General features: G+C 49.4%; 1 protein-coding gene across 5 annotated transcripts; it reads right to left on the minus strand.

Moving 5' to 3' along the window:
• Positions 1 to 272: 272 nt before the first annotated feature.
• On the minus strand, positions 273 to 17,255 carry LOC118505561 (ABC transporter G family member 20). 5 transcript variants are annotated; one of them, XM_036041515.1, is made up of 12 exons: positions 17,142 to 17,255; positions 14,727 to 15,119; positions 7,671 to 7,821; positions 4,407 to 4,703; positions 4,108 to 4,327; positions 3,649 to 4,016; positions 2,270 to 2,504; positions 1,836 to 2,200; positions 1,687 to 1,775; positions 1,433 to 1,609; positions 1,281 to 1,367; positions 997 to 1,208 (listed from the first exon to the last, which is right to left on the minus strand). In XM_036041515.1, the coding sequence occupies exons 3-12, from the start codon at positions 7,778 to 7,780 to the stop codon at positions 997 to 999; spliced, it is 2,160 nt and encodes a 719-aa protein (XP_035897408.1). In that variant the 5' UTR covers positions 7,781 to 7,821; positions 14,727 to 15,119; positions 17,142 to 17,255. The 5 variants fall into 5 exon arrangements, with proteins under 5 accessions (XP_035897405.1, XP_035897408.1, XP_035897407.1 ...); XM_036041514.1 differs by having other exon boundaries at positions 17,138 to 17,225; XM_036041512.1 differs by lacking the exons at positions 14,727 to 15,119; positions 17,142 to 17,255 and adding an exon at positions 9,289 to 10,241 and having other exon boundaries at positions 273 to 1,208.
• Between the last annotated feature and the right edge of the window lie 987 nt (positions 17,256 to 18,242).

Below are 18,242 nucleotides of genomic sequence, written 5' to 3' on the forward strand. Positions count from 1 at the left end.
TACAGCTTATGCTATCAAAAAAGAGCACCAAAGGAAGAGGGTCCTGTAGGTGACGAATGTTTGAGGCCCCACTTCAATGACCAGGTCTATGAGATATCAGTCTCGGTCATGTTATGAGAATGATACCGAACGACCCAGCTCGTGAAGTCTTCTTTAGTTATCTACATGGGCAGAACAGGTGTGATAGGCCCAAATCGAGATGAAGTGACGCTATTAATGCGTCTGTCAAATCTTGATCAATCACCCAGGATGTTGCCGCACCATCGAACTCCTTAACATTGAATGCATTTCTGTTTATTTCTCATTATACATAACACAAAATAAGCAAAAAACATATTACAAACATTCCTAACCCTAGGGACACAGACAGACTTCCAGACCAGATACCTTACATCGCTACCGCACTGCTATTCATCGTGTTCACGGCATTACCTTATAAGAAGCGTCCTATCTCGTTTTGGTTCCACAATCTCGCTATACGTTGCTTTGCTCCACACACGCTATTGCTACAAACTTCTCGTCTTTACGTACATCTTAAGCTAATACACACATACACACACACACACACTCACTATAAATCAAACACGGTAGCAGATTTCGCCGATCTGCGGCGGCTGCAACAAACGTTTCTGCCGTTTAGATTAACAAGCTCTATGTACAAGAAGGGAAAAAGGAGAAGCATCCACCTACGGACTGATTAAATAGCGGGTTTGTCATTGAGCAAAAGGGGGGAGGGAGGGGAGGGGGGGGAACACGGGAAAGCCGTAAAGCGCTCCCAGTACACCAACAACTCCCGGTGTTTTTGCACGTTCTTACAAACTACCATCCTAATATTAACCTTGCGGCAGGGAAAAGTAGGATTGAAGGAGAGCGTAAAACTTACATCCCAGCGTGTAGCCCTGTTGGTTTCGTGTTTAAATACTATCGATAGCTGCTACCCAAAACTTGATTCCCATTCCCCGTTTGCTTAATCGTACCCCGCTCGCTCCTGCCAAACTATTTCTTTATCTTCAACCCGAGCAGGCACAGTAATAGTAAGCTGATGATCCACACGCCGACCGCACCGTATCCCATGTAGACCTGCGAGTTGGTAATGCTCCAGCCCTTGGTAAGGACGTTCCGCACCGCGATCGACGGTATGGTGAATGGGAAGCAGTATGCAACGTACTGCAGGTACTGGGGCATACCCTCCAGGGGCCAAAGTATACCTGCGAAAATGTGGGATACAGTTGAAAAGCTCAGTAACTGGTGTGTGATGAAGACCGTGAGCATCATCTTACCGCACAGGATGATCATGGGATAGAAGCTACCGGTCGCCATAAAGTTGGCCGTTGAATGTGCATCACAAAAGATCGATATTAGCAGACCTGGAATAGGCGATCAAAGGATTCGAGTAACCAGTTCCACTGTCAAACCCTACCACAACACCTACCGTACAGCATTCCCGCGAAGCCCAGCAACATCAACAGACCGACCACGGTGATGTTGCTTCCCTGGTTCTGTGCATCGAAAAGGAAGGTGGCAAGCAGAATAATTTCTAGACACTGTAGCAGCATAATGGACGTCTGGGTGAGAATGTGCGCCAGCAGCAGTTCCAGTGCCGTGATGCCTGTGTACCAAAAACAAAAACGAGAGCACATTAGAGCTTTCAGCCTCACAAGCACCTATGAGCAGCCCAGCACATACCGGCAACGATCGTTCGATCCCATACTCCCTCCAACCGATCGGTGATGAAGATGGTGGCAGTAATCAGCGTGGCCAGAAAGAAGATCATGCTGCAAGAAGCGATCGTCAATAGTGGCTCATTAGCAACCGATGCTCTACACAAAACTTACGTCATCACGACACCCGGTGCCATGAAGTCGGTGAACTCCTCGTCGAACGTGCCGTACACGGGCGTCTCGAAGGTGATCGGTATGTTGGCGAGCTGCTTCGGCAGCCGGCAGTCCTCCATCAGACTTTCGGCAAACTCGCGGTACGTCTGGAGCAGCTTCTTCTCGATGAAGAACGTAATCTGCTGGTCGGACTTGTCCAGGTACACCTTTATCTCGGACGTGTGGAACGAACCGTCGTCCGCGTCCCGCACATTGTCCCGCACGTCCTGCAGCGATTCGGTGAAGTTTTCCGAGAAGTGAATGAACCCAAGAATCTTACCCTTCCGCGCATCACGATACGCATCCTCGTACGTGTCGTAGTATTCCTGCAATGATGCACGATCAGTTGTAGTAAGTCGTTAGTCGCGGCACCACTAAGACCAGCTTTCCCGTACCTGTATCGCTACACTCCGGTTGAGCTTCTCCATAAATCTACACGACACCTTGTACAGATCACAGTCGTAGTCCTCGCGGTAGTAGGTGGTTATGAGCGACTCGTTGAAGCACTGTCGAATGTTGGTCAGCTCCTCGTTCACGATCCCTAGCCGCAGGTCCTTCGGATTGCCACCGACCGCGACGTAGAAGCTTACCAGCTGAAATATCGGATACAGGAACAGGAAGACCATCCCACTGTTTCATGGCGATGGTGTAAGGCGAACCGAAAAAACGAAAACAAAAAGCTCGGTTACAAGTGAAGCACTACCAAACAGGGACAGCTACTACAGCACGCACGATCATCGTTCGTTGGGAGATTGTTTTTGTGGGGGGGGAGGGATTTTTTGGGGTGGGTCGATGAGAGAACGTGGTGCGAGAAACAATGAACGAAACGTGCAGTCGGTCGCGTTCTACGTTCTTGTACACTGAACGGCGTCATCTAGAAGAGAGGGCTTGGGTTGGGAAGGCTGGTAATGATGTTGAAGTTTTATTACGATAGGATACACCCTTGTTCTTTGTTTCTGTGGACAAACGCCTGATAGTATGCAATCGGGCTTGCTGTAACCACGAGGTAGTCATGCGACAAGGGCTTGGCAACAAAGATTTTCTTGGAAAGCTCCAACAAAACACAAGGATTGCATACTTTCAGGAGCAATTGTATGTAGTCCGCGAACTAAAAAATATTATGTTACATTACTTTTGTTAAAAGATAAGTGATTGCACTATGTACACCTTAATAATAAATTATCTTCTTGAAGGTATCCGAGAGCATAACTTGATCGGTCAAAATAAATAATCGAACGCGTAGACAAAGAACTACAAATAAGGTCAATCAGGTCAATAAGTAGGTCAGTAAATAAATAGCGCCATATTTACACATAAAGGTTGTCATAAGAAGTTTGGTGAGGTTAGTAAGTCTACGTATGTTACTGAGTTATATTACAAGGAGAGCAAGATTTTGACCCCTAGCGTCCAAAATCTCCAGTACAACACAACCCACAACAACACACAAAGGTCGCACAGTTCCCGTGCGAATGTACGCAGTCATGTGTCTTATGGTCCTGGTGTGTCCGTTGCTTGATCGATGAAACGTTCTATGAGAGATGGATAATGGAGATGGCGATGAAATGTAGTTCAATATACGTCATTCTGGGCCCAGACCCATGGTCACACGTCTCACTCACCCCTCTCAAACAAGATCACACACGCACACCCTTGCACTCACACAAACACGCTTGGTTTTCCGGGGACAAAAAAAAACAATGTTTTAGCCAGGCTGTGGAACCGAACGATACGAACGTTCCCGTGCCACAGCGGGACCACACTCCCATCTACTCACGCCGGTTGTCGGATCATCTGCAGGAAGTTCTTCGACAGCAGCGCGTTCATGCGCCGCCTGCTCGTGAAGCTGACCAGCTCCTTGATCGTGCTGGTCAGTGGTTTCCGCTTTTCCGCAAACAAACCACCGCCGTCCTTTGCCTTCTGTTCGTTGGTGGTCAGCGCCGGTATCACCTTCTTGAGGTCTTGCGTGCCCGCAATCGCTCGCAGCGTTTGCGTCTGGTGTGTCGTGCGGTCGGCCTCCTCGGAGGGACCGTGCTTCTGGCAGAGGTTGAGAAACGCTTCCTCGAGCGACGTGCAGGAGAACCGCTCCAGGATGTTGGCCGGTGTGTCCTCCGCCAGCAGTATGCCATTGCGCATCAGGCCAATCTGTGGATGGGAATGGGGAAAGCGTTAAACACGCCCTGTTCGCCCGACGTTCGTGATCGCCCGGGGAGGAAGCTGCTGTGCTGCTACTTACAAAACCTGCCTGCTTTGCCTCCTCGATGTAGTGTGTCGTTATAATCACAGCCATTTTGCTTGTACTGGTCGTTTCCACTAGGTACTGCCAGATCTTTTCGCGCAACAACGGATCCAACCCCACGGTCGGTTCGTCCAGTATGAGCAGCTCCGGTTCGTGGACCATGGCGGCCGCGAACGAAACGCGCCGCTGTTGACCGCCGCTACAGTTGCCGACGTACCTGTGGATGGGAAATCGAAGCACGGCAATTAGCACGCGTGTCTGCATACGGGTATCCGACTACAGCAAACTACCCTTACCGATCATCACCGGGCAGCTCGAGTAAATGCTTCAACAGTTTGTACCGTTCCCGAATCTTCTCCTTCGACATGCCGTATATTCTACCGAAATAGTAGATCGTTTCTTTAATGGTGAACTCTTCGACCAGTGCGATGTCCTGTGGCATGTAGCCGATCCGTGGTCCGGGGACGCCCGAACCTGCTGTGCCGGGCGTTCCGCCGAGTACGTTAATTTCGCCATCGTTGAGAAACTTTCGCCCCACGATGCAGGACAGTAGTGTGGTTTTGCCGCAACCGGAGGCACCGAGTAGTCCGTAGCTGTGGAAGAAAGCGAAAAGGAAATTCTGGATATTATTCTAGTCATTAATGACACAAAAAAACTCTATAATGGCTCATAAGAGACCAACACCTGTTCAACACAAATTCTGGAGAAGCCATCGCCTTAATGAGCTTTATCATCAGTATCATTAACTCTCTATTGTACACCTGATTTGACTCGTCGAACGGCTGGAAAATCCGTTTCGCCTTGAGAATTGTAATGATCGACCGATGCCCAGAATTAACGACTTATCGTTGAGCGCGGCAAAAGCTTTGACTTTAATAGTTCGAATATCAACATCGGACGACTGACTGGACCTTGGCTTAAAGACAAGTGCTCCAAGAGAAGTTAAGTGCTGTTGTAGACGACACCGGCGATCAGTCATCTATTAGTACATCTCCCGGGGGCGCGGGCAAGTACACCTCAGTTTATTGTCGGACGCGCATTACCAAATATTTGGAGGTGTAAAATGAGCTGTAAATCTGCTCAATCTGTACCAACGGCAATCTGTATCAAGGCGGCCCCCGCACGTGCCCAAACCGTCCGAGGGTTAAGCAATCGACGGCCGACGAACGACTTAAAAACCGATCGATTAGAAGGGGGTCATAGGAGCCGAAAAGTAAGCGAAGAAAAACCTAATCAACCCCTACACCGACCTCTCGTGACTCATTTCCTTCCCTCCCATCATCTCCCACGCGTATCTCCCCTCCGGGGCATTTTGAGCCCGCTCGAACGACCCGCTACTAATGCACTAATGAGCTATCGGAGTAGTGTGACACGGCGCTACTAGTGTACCGTGGACGGCTGTGTAGATGGCTGTTTGGCCACCGGTTTGGCGTTTCGCTTTTCTTTCCAGGAGGTTCTATTTTTTCGGCTGCATTACATTATCTCACGGTCTCGTTTGGGCACTCGAAAAGCGATTTGAAATGGGTCAGCGCGGACTCGACGGATGGGGTTGGTTCGGTGCTGGTTAATGGCACCTATTAATTAACGCGCCGGCGAGGAGACATTGGACGGACGGACCGGTGGGGAACACCGTTGTCACCGCTGCTGTGGTCATGTTGCGGTAAGAATGGAGATATTAATTCCTCGCTGTTGCGCAATGTAAAACAATGCATTTACAACACACAACCACACAGAGAGCAATAAAAAAGAAACGCTCTGTCTTTGGCGGTTACGGTGACGCGGGTGACACAATTGGTGCCGGTGTAGAGTATAGGAGGGACCGATAGTCGAGGTAAGTTGGTCTTTCCGATGGTGCGTGCTGTTAATTGTGGACGAGATAAGAACTCGTTTACGACAATCGATATTAGTTCTATCAATGGATAGGCGCCCCCCGCGTCCGGCAGGCAGTTCCTCTAAATCGACTTTTAATATTTACCAAAGTGGTTATCATTAGGGTCCCATCCTCTTTATCCCATGCTGTCTTCCCGCCATTCCGGGAACCGGTTTTCTATGACACACTGCCACGATTGGGTTCATAAATCCAAGACACAAAAAAAAACCCACCGGGCGGTTTATGTAACTGGGCCTTTTTGGCAACTGAACACAAAAGCCCCACGACGAAAGTGCGATCGAACCAAAGAAAAAATAAATCCCAACACAACTCAGCAGTGATTTTTTCTTTTTCTTTTGTTCGTCAATGAAATTCCAAATATATCGAATGATGCTGGTAGATGACGTTCGTGGATTGGACATCGCCTCCCAGTTCCATCTTGCACACGTTGCACACATCCGACAGCACATAATTTCTTTCTGGTTGGTTCTCCAGAGCCCCATTCATCATCAGTGAGTGCTTGCGACGCCGATGTAACCTTTGCCGTCTTCTTTTCTTCCCGACTGCGGCATGCTGCCATCCGAATGGCGTCGCGTACATGGAACGTGTGGCCTTGACATGCACGGTTCACACTGGGATAATGGGTGTTACTTTTGTCGCTGTCCATTTATCTTTCTTTCTCGCAAGCTACAGGAAAGAAAACGGATAGGGACCCATTCATCACGGGTCAGCCCTGGAAGGACACATCATTTGCATGACCCTTCTGTATAAGGAGTTGCCCCGTGTGTGTTACTCAATTTTTCCTACCAAGCGCTCCTGCAAACAAACAAGAGCATCGCGTCCATTGTTGCGTGATGCTCGCCGCACATTTACGTATGAACTTGAGCTCGCAGCCCCATCCAAGTCCCTATCGCCGCCATGGCTGACCGGTTGCGGCCGCAATCAAACAGAACGTGAACGTGCGTGCGTGCCTGTATAATATCCGTGCCTTGTGAAGAATCCTCGGGCGATCGGCCGGCTCGGAAGGAAACACCCGCCCCATCCGAAGGGCAAGTGAAAACGGCTTTCGCTTCTGATAGTGATTCCAAATCGATCGATAGTTGCCTGTGTGTGTTAAAAAGCGAGGCGGAAAAAAAAGAACCGCCCGTAGATTGTGTCGCCGAGGGAGAATTTGTCGTTGACCATGAAACTGCTCCAATGCCACAACTGCAGGCCACAAACACCGGCTCGGGCGACGACAGCAACGACGACGACGTTTGAGGCGCACATTTTGTAATACTAGCGACCTGGAGGACGCCCGCCTGCCCCCCACCCGTTCGTTGGAATCCTTCGAAACCACACTTGAACTTCAACTTTAGCCTTCGAGCAGGAGCAAGCTTTCCACCGCATCGGCACACAGCGCGCATCCATCTTTCCGACCGGCGACGATCACCTTGATAATTTCGGGCAGGTATTGTTGCGTCCATCCTGATTTCCCTTTTGTGGAGCCACTCATCCACCTGGCAGCTCGATCGAGGGCTTTCGATTGGTGTTCATTAAAAATTCTTCCCCCAATCACCACTATCCCAACCCGAATAGAAAACCTGCCCCCGGACCGTGGATGGTGGATCTGTGTGAACTGTGCGCAAAAGCACAGACGGCAGAACTGAACTCCTGGTCCGGAACACCTGGCACCAGGGAAGCTACTTACATCGAACCACGGGTGACGCTCATGTTGAGATGATTCAGAACGATCTTTTTGTTCGGATCGTTCGCTTTGCCAAAGTATTTGTAGCCGGATATCACTTCCACCGCAGTCATCTTGGAGCCGTCGTTTGGTGGTGGTCGTTCGTTCCCTCGGCCTGCAAGAAGTTACAAAAGGGAGTAAGAAAATATTATAAGCCGGTTCAAGAAACTGTTGCTCAAGGACACTGATCCAAGCGGAGGTGTGCCGGGAACTATCAGTTCTGGATCAATTTAAATTTAGAATCAAATAGAAGTACTATTGCTCGCTTTGCCTAACAAAAACATGGATATTGAAGATGTTACAGGTGCCTACTTAGTATCTGAGATTGCCCAGTAACAAACATCGGTCCACCCGGCGCTGTCAATATTGGCCGTTGATGGTAGTAAACATGGCAGCCATAAAATCGGCTGCCTTCTAAACTCGCACAGGTCTAGGAACGGATCACGCCCGCACGTGGATTTTGTGTGGGCCTTCCTGATTAGCGATGAGGTGTGATACAAACAACAGGCTGATCGCGACTCTTCCACTCATTAGTCGAACTTTCATTCAAGGGTTTGGCGAACAAGATGCTCTCCCTACGCGGTAGAATGAAATATGTCTAGCCATTCAGATTCGAATAATGGCCTACCCAACCGGTCTTGGCTGCTGTGTAGCTTTTTGCCAGTTCTTCCCAGACAGCGATCGATCCTCGGTTGATTATAATAATGTTTAGAGCGTGAGAGATCTATTTCTGATTTCTGATATAAAAATAAGATCCAATCGTTGTGTCGTGTTGTGAAATGGGTATCGAATGGGATTCATAAAAAAATGCTTCTATGGATCCTTGAATGTCTGTAACGAAATCTCAAGACGGTTGGCATTGGCCGGAAGATGAGAAGGAAAAAAATACGTTAACAACTTACATATAAGGCTCTCTACACAAACACGATAATTATTTCCTATTTACTTATTATATTACTCATCTTATATGTCATTATGAAAATGGCCAAGTCAATATTTCTTTTTAACTTTTTGCTTTTTGCTTTGTTATCCTCCACCGAATGCCGACCATAACCCGTCAATCCGGTTTCGCGGCTGGTATGCCCATTCTGGTGAGAATCTTATGCCGATCAGCATCACCCGCTCACCAAGCGAACAGGGCAGCCTTCGGGGCGGCACCGTCAAAGCAAAATCGTCACAAGCGGGCTGTTTTCTGCAAGGGTCATTAACCAGGGTGCTGCCACTAGGTCAACGAATTCGCCCAAGGAAAAGGCGGTACGGGATCGGACGTGCAGACGAGCGTGCGGTTTCTGCAGCGATTTGGCCTCGTTCCGTGGGTTCGCGAAAATCCATACCAAAAGCAAAATCGAAACCCGAACGCACGGAAAGCGAAAGACGTTGCCGCTTCACTTTCAACGTGAAGCCACACACATCTTGGACTGGTGCGGGAGTAGGACAAATCGCCGATCGTGTAACGACCGAGCTGATGTTGGAAGCGAGAGATGTGGAAAGCTTTCACATAACACATCGGTCTGAAGATGGGAATGGAGCGGTGCGCGCCGGCACCAGGAAAGGAGAAGATTTCACGTTCACTTTCGTTCACCTTCGCGAAGAGCCGGTGCAAAGCAAAATGTAGGTTGCCGGCGGTGCCCGAGACGCTGCCGGTGATCCAGTTTCAGATGTTGCCGTCTCGTTGTTGACGATCGTCTTCGGGCGTATGGGACGGGCCAGACACGCAGAAAAACATACATTCCTGGCCGGTGGTCAAGCACATAGAAGTATCTGTTGAGCTTATTGCGACTCGTGTAGCAAGTCTCCGCACGGTACACAGGCGACCAGGAGTGACAAAGAGTTCGCACTGAGCGATGATCGAGTGTCGCTGAAGTCACCGTAGCGCACCGTACCGTTCGTCAAAGAAAGGCACAGCCTCCGTTCCTTTGGTAAACAACGACGAGCTACAGATTCGCGCTAGTATTGGAGTGCTTTGGCAGCAAACAATCGTTCTCAAATCGTCCCGCACCAAACCAGTCCCGTACAGCAGCTTATGTAAGTGATCGCGCACATCGACCGATTGTGGCGTCCGTCTCGCCAGCCAGCCACCAATCAATCCGGATTGTTTGGCCTGTGTGTGCTGCCATGTCAAAGTAGCGCATCTGTACGATCGAAGGATGATGTAAGTGTTCAATGGCCGGCTCGCTCACTCACTCACACACTCTCATCATCCCTCTCGCTCTACGTTGAGGATCGCACAGCAAGCGAAATGCCGGAATGTGGAGGATCATGTCCAGATCGGTGTACGCGACTACTACGCACTTTACGTGCGCACCGGCAACATCCACTGCCCTTGCCGTTTTGTCGCTGCTACGATTAATGAAGCAAACTTGAACATAATCACACCGTTCAAGGTCACACCGTCGTGTGGCTCGCAGTACTAAGTACGCCGGTTGTTACCTATCGGTGGAGGTACGTACACACGCACAGGCTTTAGAAGGACAAATCTGACAGCTCGATCGATCGATCATTACGATCCTGACCCGCGAGCCGTAACCGAGAGCTTCCCGAAAGCGGATGGATGAAGCGTAGGGGAACCTGTTCCAACACAGCTCAAGGGTACCACTCCTTCGCGTACCTATGTACTGTACACTGTACACCTTCTCCTGCCTGGCGGTTCCTTGTTTTGCGAACGGATATGCAAATTTGGGAATCTTCTCACCACACCTCACCAACAGGCCGCGATTCGGTTGTGACTGCGGCCTCCTCTCTAGTGACGGACCGCAAACGCTAACACGTAATGAGCGGTGAATTTATGCAATAGAAAAGCGGTCATAATTGGTGCACCATCCGACTGATGGACCCGGCAGGCGTTCGGCGTACTGTTGCCTCCCATTGCTCTCCTCTGCGCGCCCCTAATTGGTTCACCGTTCACTACACGATCGGTGCGGTTGCACCATCTCGCTCGTTACCCGGGCGACGGTACCGAGCAGTGTATGGCGGGGGGGCACCAAGGTGATTAGAGACGCGTACGTGTGGCGTAGTCACCACCGGCAGCCATACACCCCATCCTGAGGAAGGAGTTAAACGATCATTCCATCACCGCAACTATCCCTCCCTCTCTCACGACTAATCCTTTGGACATGGACATCCACCAGCAAGACACGCGGGGTGATTGTCAGTGGCAGTCCGTGGCTCTCGGTGGCAGGCGCGCTCTTTTTGCAAAATCCTGTCCATTTCCAAATCGTAGTATCGTACACCATCGGCACCAATGCCACCGTGGTCAGCTAGCATTGCAGCTCAGAACGCAGCGCGGCGTGCGTTCTCCGTAGAACCGGCTTGGGCCGCGTGTCGGCGTGTTGCGAAAACCAGCCGCTCCAACATGGTGGTTTGCTTCCATTTGCAAGTTCATTTACTTTTTGCACCGGTTCACCTTCAAAAACAAAGGCCCTAGCGCAACCCTTACCTGGGGGTCCACTGGTTTTCGGTTTGGACACCACGATCGCGCGTGTGCGTGTGTGCGTGTGAGCAAGTCCTTAAATACACAGTGCAGTGCATAGCTGCATCGTGGGCACGTGTTGCCCAATGCTCCAACAACATCCGATTGGCCGGATCGGTGTGGATCGGTTCGGAAATTCGCTTATGGTGTCCGATTGGGGGTTGTTTTTCTTTAATGATGCAGTTTTATGCGATTGCTGGTTGAATGCTGGTGTTCTCGATATGGAGAGGAGTTGAAGAAAAAACGCACTCACACACACACACACACATTCTGAGTGTATGCAACGAAGAAGGGAAATCAGTTGAGTACGTTGCTTTGGAGTATGCAAGAGTTTTCAGATACGGTTCAAAGCCTCTCTAATTTCAATATTTATTTGTTTTCGCTCTTTCCGACCGTTCTTTAAATTTATAAATCGTTTTCCTAGGAAAGATGCTTAATCTTGCTTATACAGCGTTTCGTTCCTTATAATGAAACTTTTAAATCATTTAGGGGAAATGCAAGTCCGTTGTAGAATTTTCGGCAGCAAATTCCACAACTGATTGGAATTGGGATTCCAAATCTATCCTTACTGCTTGCAAGAGTCTATTATATGATTGCACAGTTCCACAATGGACATGCTGCACGCCACTATCCATTTGAAACATTTTCCTACGCTCCCTGTATTAGATAAATATTAATATGTTTCTTCCTAGGTTCTACAATTTCGATAGGTTCAGGTCTACCACATCTAGCGTCCTTGCCTTGATTGAACTTCCTTGAGTTAGATAGTTTATCCTTTGAACAGGATTCGGTTTCCCATCTTGCCTTCTAAAGATATGTTAATACTAGAGGCTTGAATTTGCATATATCTGATCAGCTTTAAATGTAAAGAAAATTATAACAAATTTTCTAACAAAACGTGCTTGCCTATCTTTGCATGAATCGATCAAATATGCAGTTGGAGTTGCATAGGATAAACAAAAGCTGATCATGATTGCATACCTTTGCGCACCTTCTTACGTAAGCTTGACGCACGTTTCCGCCTGTATTTAGTGGATCAGATCGAGCAGGCGCACCAAGAACCCTAATAGTAACCCTCACCAAAGGCTACAAAACACAATTAAACAAATGCTTAACGCTTGAACTCAGAATTTCCTCACCGGCTTCCCCCTATTTCGCATTTGAAATTCCGTTCTAATCCCCGCCCTGCCAGGAGCGTGCGTGCGATTAAAAATGTGAGATACACGCACACGCAAAACAGCAAACAGCGATCACTTTACATCACTGCCATTCGATCGTGTTGCATTAGTGCGAGGCGGTTAGATCATATTCCAAATGTTTCGCTTCCTAGCAGCGCGTCTGCCGTGATGGCGGTCGCGATAGATCGGTAAATATTTAAACAACTCATTCGCATCCGTCCGGGCGGGGTGATTCGATCGGGGTATGCTCCGGGCGGCGGCCAGACCACACCCCCGTCCCGTGCACTTACCACCGTGACACACTTTATTGTGACATCTGGGTCGCATTCCGGGACGATGGGGTGGGGGTATTACACTTCAAGATCACACCGGTGTTATGTGGGTATGGTTACATTTTTTGTCCCATCTCCATCCCCCATTCGAAAAAAAAACCCGACCAGTGGAGAAAACCCGAAATCCAAAAATAGGAGTTTGTGGAGAAAGAAAAAGAAACAAAAGTAAGAAACCGGTCCAATATCATCCCGCATGGCGTTTGGAAAATAGATCTACAGCGCTCTCGGGGAATTGGGCTTTGGCGGTGCGGTAAAGCCGGCTCTGCATCGCCCTTTCGGTAATTGAATCCCAAAAGTCGAGGTCTCCCTGCACGTAATTGGAAATGTTGGTGATGTATCATTTTTCCTGCCACTCGCGATGGTGCACAAAGTTGTCTGACCTGTCGATTAGTTCGGGCAGCAGCAAAAAGCCACCATTAAATCGGTGGCTTAAAGCAACAACAACACAAAACCAGCGGGCACCCTAATTACAACCAATAAGCTATGCGGCGGTAAGGTATGAAATTACCGAAGCAAAATAGAAACCCTCTCTAGGCGGAGAGTAATTTGGCGATAGATCGAACGGATTGATAGGAGACCGAGCTGCATCCGGTGGAGAGGAGATGCCAGACAACAAACTACATCGCAATTTTGGGATGTTGACTTTTCACCGCGATCAACTAAAAACCAAATCCCCTCGCACTCCGCTAATTACCCATGCTTCCTCCCTCTTGCCAGCGTCTGCAATGAATCACCGCAGACGGTTGCGGATAAATTAGGCATGTCGGCGTGCGCGCGCGTGCGCCGATAACATCCATTTCCGTCAACGTACCACACAACCGACGATAAGCAATTACCTTTAAGGCAAACATAAAACCTAACCCCTTACCATGCTTCTTTGCTTCTTTGTTTTTGTTGCTGGTGCGGTTTAATGCTCATCATTTCGCGATCATTAATGCGCGATCACACCGGTGTGCGCGCACGGTTTTAAGTACGCACCAAAGCAGCTACTACACATGACATTCGCGCACTCGCTGGCAGCAATACCACGGTAAGAAACACACACACCGAAAAGCCGATGTCCTCTGCCTGCGCTTTTGCCATTGCCTCCCACCGTGTTTTGGGGGGGGGCTTACCGAGAGGGAGGGAGAAGCGAGGTACACTTTCGATCTCTGCCTTGACTTGGCGGGAAAGAGCATGACTGTACGTGTGTGTGTGTGTGCATGAGCGCGCGCACTGCACACGTTGTCATAACATTTCAGCTGTCGCGCGTTGGCATGTTGCATCATAGGCAGTGTTGGCAAGGCCATCAGGGTTTGCTAAGAATAAGAAAGTCGAAAGAAATCGTACCAAACCTCCGTTGCCGGGGGATTGATGGCTTTTTTTCCCGCTCTCTCTCTCTCTCTCCCCTCACTCTCGCTCTCCTCTTTTGTCAGACCGATCATCGAAGCAGCCCGGTTTCTCTTTCAAGATTTCGTTTTTACCAGCGGGCAGCAGCCCCACACTATCTTGTGACACAAAACAACGCGCATATTTATTGTTTCCATTAATGTTGTTTTTTTCACCGCATTTTCATTAAGCGAATGTCCCAAACATAAGCGGCAAGAGTTCCTAACATCCTAACGACGATGGAAAAGACTTCAACGTTAGTGTAGGCGACGAACCCATCATTTGAATGGATTGAAGTCTTTTGGATCACATCAGCGATGAACCCGGCATGAAAGTCTTTTGATCCGTTTTTTTTTTTAACAAAAATCATTCGAAATACACGAAATGCACTGTGTCACATTCCTCGCGGCACCGGCCAAAACACGGCCAAAGGACAACGAACGGTACACCGCACGGGACGCAGCAAAATCGGGCCAACCCTCAACTGGACCGGACAGTCCAAAACGGAAAGAAACTAGTTCAAGTTTAACCGTTCCCACCTCACGTACGGTGTGACCCGAGCTGGTGCGTGTCCCCCCTCCGAGTAGGTGGCACCGTTGTTTGCTTGGTGTGTGTTTTTCTCCCCATTTTCCTAATGTGTTTTTATTAACGCAGGCACAGGCTTTACGCTTACCTTTTTGATGATTTCGTCTCACTCTCTCTCTCTCTCACCCTTCGGGGGGAGGTGCGCTTTACGAAGAGGTCGTCTTGGTGGTGGTGGTGGGTTGGGGAGGACCCTAGCCACCCGTCGCTACAACACGCCCGGCACGCGCGCGCGCAAGTGGTAAGCTTTTTAGCACTGTTTTTCTTCACTCTACCATCAGCGATGGTCGCACTACTCGGCACGGCACTCGCGCAACGCCGTTCACCTTCACTTTCAATGAGGAGGTTCGCGGCACACACTGCACACGCACATGCACACACCAACTGCACTGTGTCACAGTGTCCTGTACGCACACCGTCCTAATCTTAAACCGTCACTTTGGCCACGGTTTTATAGGGTTGATGAAGTGCTGATACTGCGGGCCTTTTTTTTGGGAAAACGGGCAAAAAATAGTAAACACACGCACGCAAGAATACAGTAACAGACCGTGACAGGTGACAACGATGCCGAATTTTGGGTGCGTCTTCGTCTAGCTGATGATCGTTTCCTAAACTGTCTTCACATTTGTTTCTGCCCCGTCTGCGTAGTTTCGCGCGGTCAGCCTCAACGCTTCTTTCTGTCCACGATTGTATGTGTCTGTGTGTCGAATTGGGGGGTTGCTTCATTCAAGAAATTAGACAATATTCCCTTACATAACCGCCATCTCACGTAGCGAAAAGGAAAGCATTATGTAGTAAATATCGTCCCGATCAGCGGCTTGGATCGCACGGCGAGCCCGAACCGGTGCGCTGCTGATCGCGCTGAAGAAGACACTGGCTACCGTGTTGTAGCACCGAAAAAAAATAAATGTGGAAAAAGGCAAGACGCGTTGATAAGGCACACCACGACCAGAAGAGAGAGAAGAGAAAAAGACACCAGATGAACATAAAAGTGGAACACCACAATGAGCATTCACGATCGATCCGTGAGGCTGACGGCGAAGAGATGGTGGGAAAGAAAATTACTCAAATCCAAATAAATAAAGCAGGGCCTTTGTGGGGTAATGAATTTCGGGTTTAAATAAAAAAATGAGTTCAATGTTTAATTTCCAGAAAATGCTTAATGGAAATCCCCAGCCCCAATCAACATACGAACTTGATCTCGATAGTGATCTTCCAGAAGATTCACTTTTCAATCTATTTTTCTATAATATGTTTTCTATTACAAAAAACAAATTGTTTCATATTAAGCTTCTCGACTCTTCCAGCGTGCTCCGGGGTACAACTCTGTCTGCATAATGTTATGGCTTTTCTTTCACCAATTTTCCTTGAGGGGGAGCACAAACACACACTCACACACGAGATGCTGCTCGTTCGCGGCCTAGAGTAGAGGTTTTGGAGGTCCATTTACGGTTTCGTTAGTTCTCGATTTTTATTAATGCACCCCAAATTCACGGTCACAGTCGGGCCGACTCAACAGTAGCGGCATGTGTTACACAGGTTTGGTTTGAAAGCCAAACATCTTTCCAGATCGATCTACCCCGGTCTGGGTCGGTGGGCTGGGATTTTTCTTGGAATCGTTTGCTGTTGACACACGCGCACAGGGATCGAGTGATACAAACCCCCCGTCAGACGGCGCACAATCACCCGACAAAAGGTGTAAAATCTCTGCTGCTGCTGCTTGTACAGGTGCAAGCAATGCAAAACGGTAAGGGTCGCGCACACCGCGTGCGGCACCGACACGAAAACCGACAACCTAACCGACAAAACTGAAACTAGGCCGAGGCCGAAGTCCGGTCCAGTAAATGCCCAAGGGAATATAGCGTGCGTTGGGTACCACCGGTCGAAGGAAAGTACTGTCCCGGAGAAAAAGAAGAAGAAGAAGAAAAACCCCCCACGATCGAACAGCTCAACAAAAATAGATTCGTTTTGGGGGAAGCATTTCAAGATCTCGCCCAGCTTGTTCGCCCCAAGGAAGAGAGGGTATGGTCAGGGGAAGGGTCAGATGCCCTTTCCCGAAATGCACGGTGGCAGGTCGGTGGCGCGTAAACTGCTGTGGGAAAACCGTTAGCTCATTTCTTTATCGATTTCGTTCGATTTGACTGGGGCAAGTCGCGGAAAGGGAGCATTTAGTTTGGTTCCCTGGTGTCCCATTCCCTGCCCGAGCACTTGCGTGTCGAAACGGGGCCAGTTCTTTTGGGAGCGGTTGAATCAGACGGTGGCAGGGTGACGTCGTCGGTTGGGAAATTGCACAACAGAAAAATAAACAGCACGATCGCGGGAAACAACCGCTCTTTCCACGGGCACTATCACACACACACATGCATAATCGCGTTCTGTCAACATAGAAAAATGTTAAATCACTAAATGCACTAAACGCTCGTCCACTAGAATGGGGGGGGGGGGGGGGGGGGGGGGGAGAAATGCCAAAACAGTTCTAGCCTAATATACTAAAGTACACACACACACAAACACTCTGGACGGGTTGGCGATAACGCGCGGGACACGTGCAACGGAATGCAAACTGATCACCACGGACGACGAACTGAAACTGAAGCCTACCACCGTTGGCCGATCCGAACCAACCGAATGTACATCCCAGCGCGTTGGGCTGGCGTGCAGTCGCTCTCTCCCACCCCACGACTCGAACCGACAGGCAGGCAGGCAGGCAGGTCGGTCGATGTGCCCGGTCCGCGGTTACCTCATCGCGGTTTCTTCGTCCAGCGAGCGCGGACGGCAGAGCGAGACGATCTACGATGATGTTTGGCTGACTATGGCTCTGTGTGTGTGTGTGTGTGTGCGTTTGTGTGCCTCACGCCAGAAGAAGTGTGACGACAGGACCGCAGCATCCAGCATACACCTGGTGGAGGGCTGGCATGGGATGCCAAAACCGATTATTGCCCACACACTCTTTCTCTCGCTCACTTTCCCGATCGCCACACCGTCCCCATCGCCCGAAAGAATACCGTGTGTGTGCGTGTGTGTGTGTGTGCCTCTGGTAAGGTTTATTCTTTTTTTCCCTTCCAGGCCATTTTTATCTCTTTCTTAGCCCAGCTAGGCTATGGCCTCCTCCAAGCGTTTGCTAGCTTCTCTCATTGTGTTGCTTTATGCTGGGGGGGGGGGGGGGGAGGGTTTCTTCTTCGTCTCCCTAAGGCCACGATCCTGGCCGGCTCGATCGTTTGGTACACCTCCTCCAACAAGATCTGGCCGAGCCGGGTGGCCAAGAATTGGTAGGACTTTTTTTTCCTTGAGTTGGGAATTTGTTTTGCTGGAGTGTGGTCTGTCTGGAAGTGCTGGTAATTGTACTGGGTGCTTAAGTACGGCAGAAGGAGGCACAGTAAGTGCTACATTATTTTTAAACATCAATTATTGATCTTCATCCAAATCCTGATCGTGTTCATAAAGCACCCGATGACGTCCCGCGTTTAAATTGCGGGCAAGCGATTATTTACCATGACCCGCCAATTATACCCGCGGTGTCCTCTAACTACCGAAATTGCACCCGACCAGAAGGTAACGAGTCCAATGACATCCGGGCGACAAAGAATCAGCCCCAGTCATCATCATC

Source organism: Anopheles stephensi, chromosome 2, assembly GCF_013141755.1.
Source record: "Anopheles stephensi strain Indian chromosome 2, UCI_ANSTEP_V1.0, whole genome shotgun sequence".
Lineage (NCBI taxonomy): Eukaryota > Metazoa > Arthropoda > Insecta > Diptera > Culicidae > Anopheles > Anopheles stephensi.

Coding starts and splice junctions, on each gene's coding strand:
- LOC118505561 (XM_036041512.1), bottom strand. CDS start 9,436: ATGTATGTTTTTCTGCGTGTCTGGCCCGTCCCATACGCCCGAAGACGA. Junction 1,610..1,686: donor GGATCGAACGATCGTTGCCG/GTATGTGCTGGG, acceptor TTTGGTACACAG/GCATCACGGCACTGGAACTG. Junction 1,368..1,432: donor CTTCGCGGGAATGCTGTACG/GTAGGTGTTGTG, acceptor CGCCTATTCCAG/GTCTGCTAATATCGATCTTT.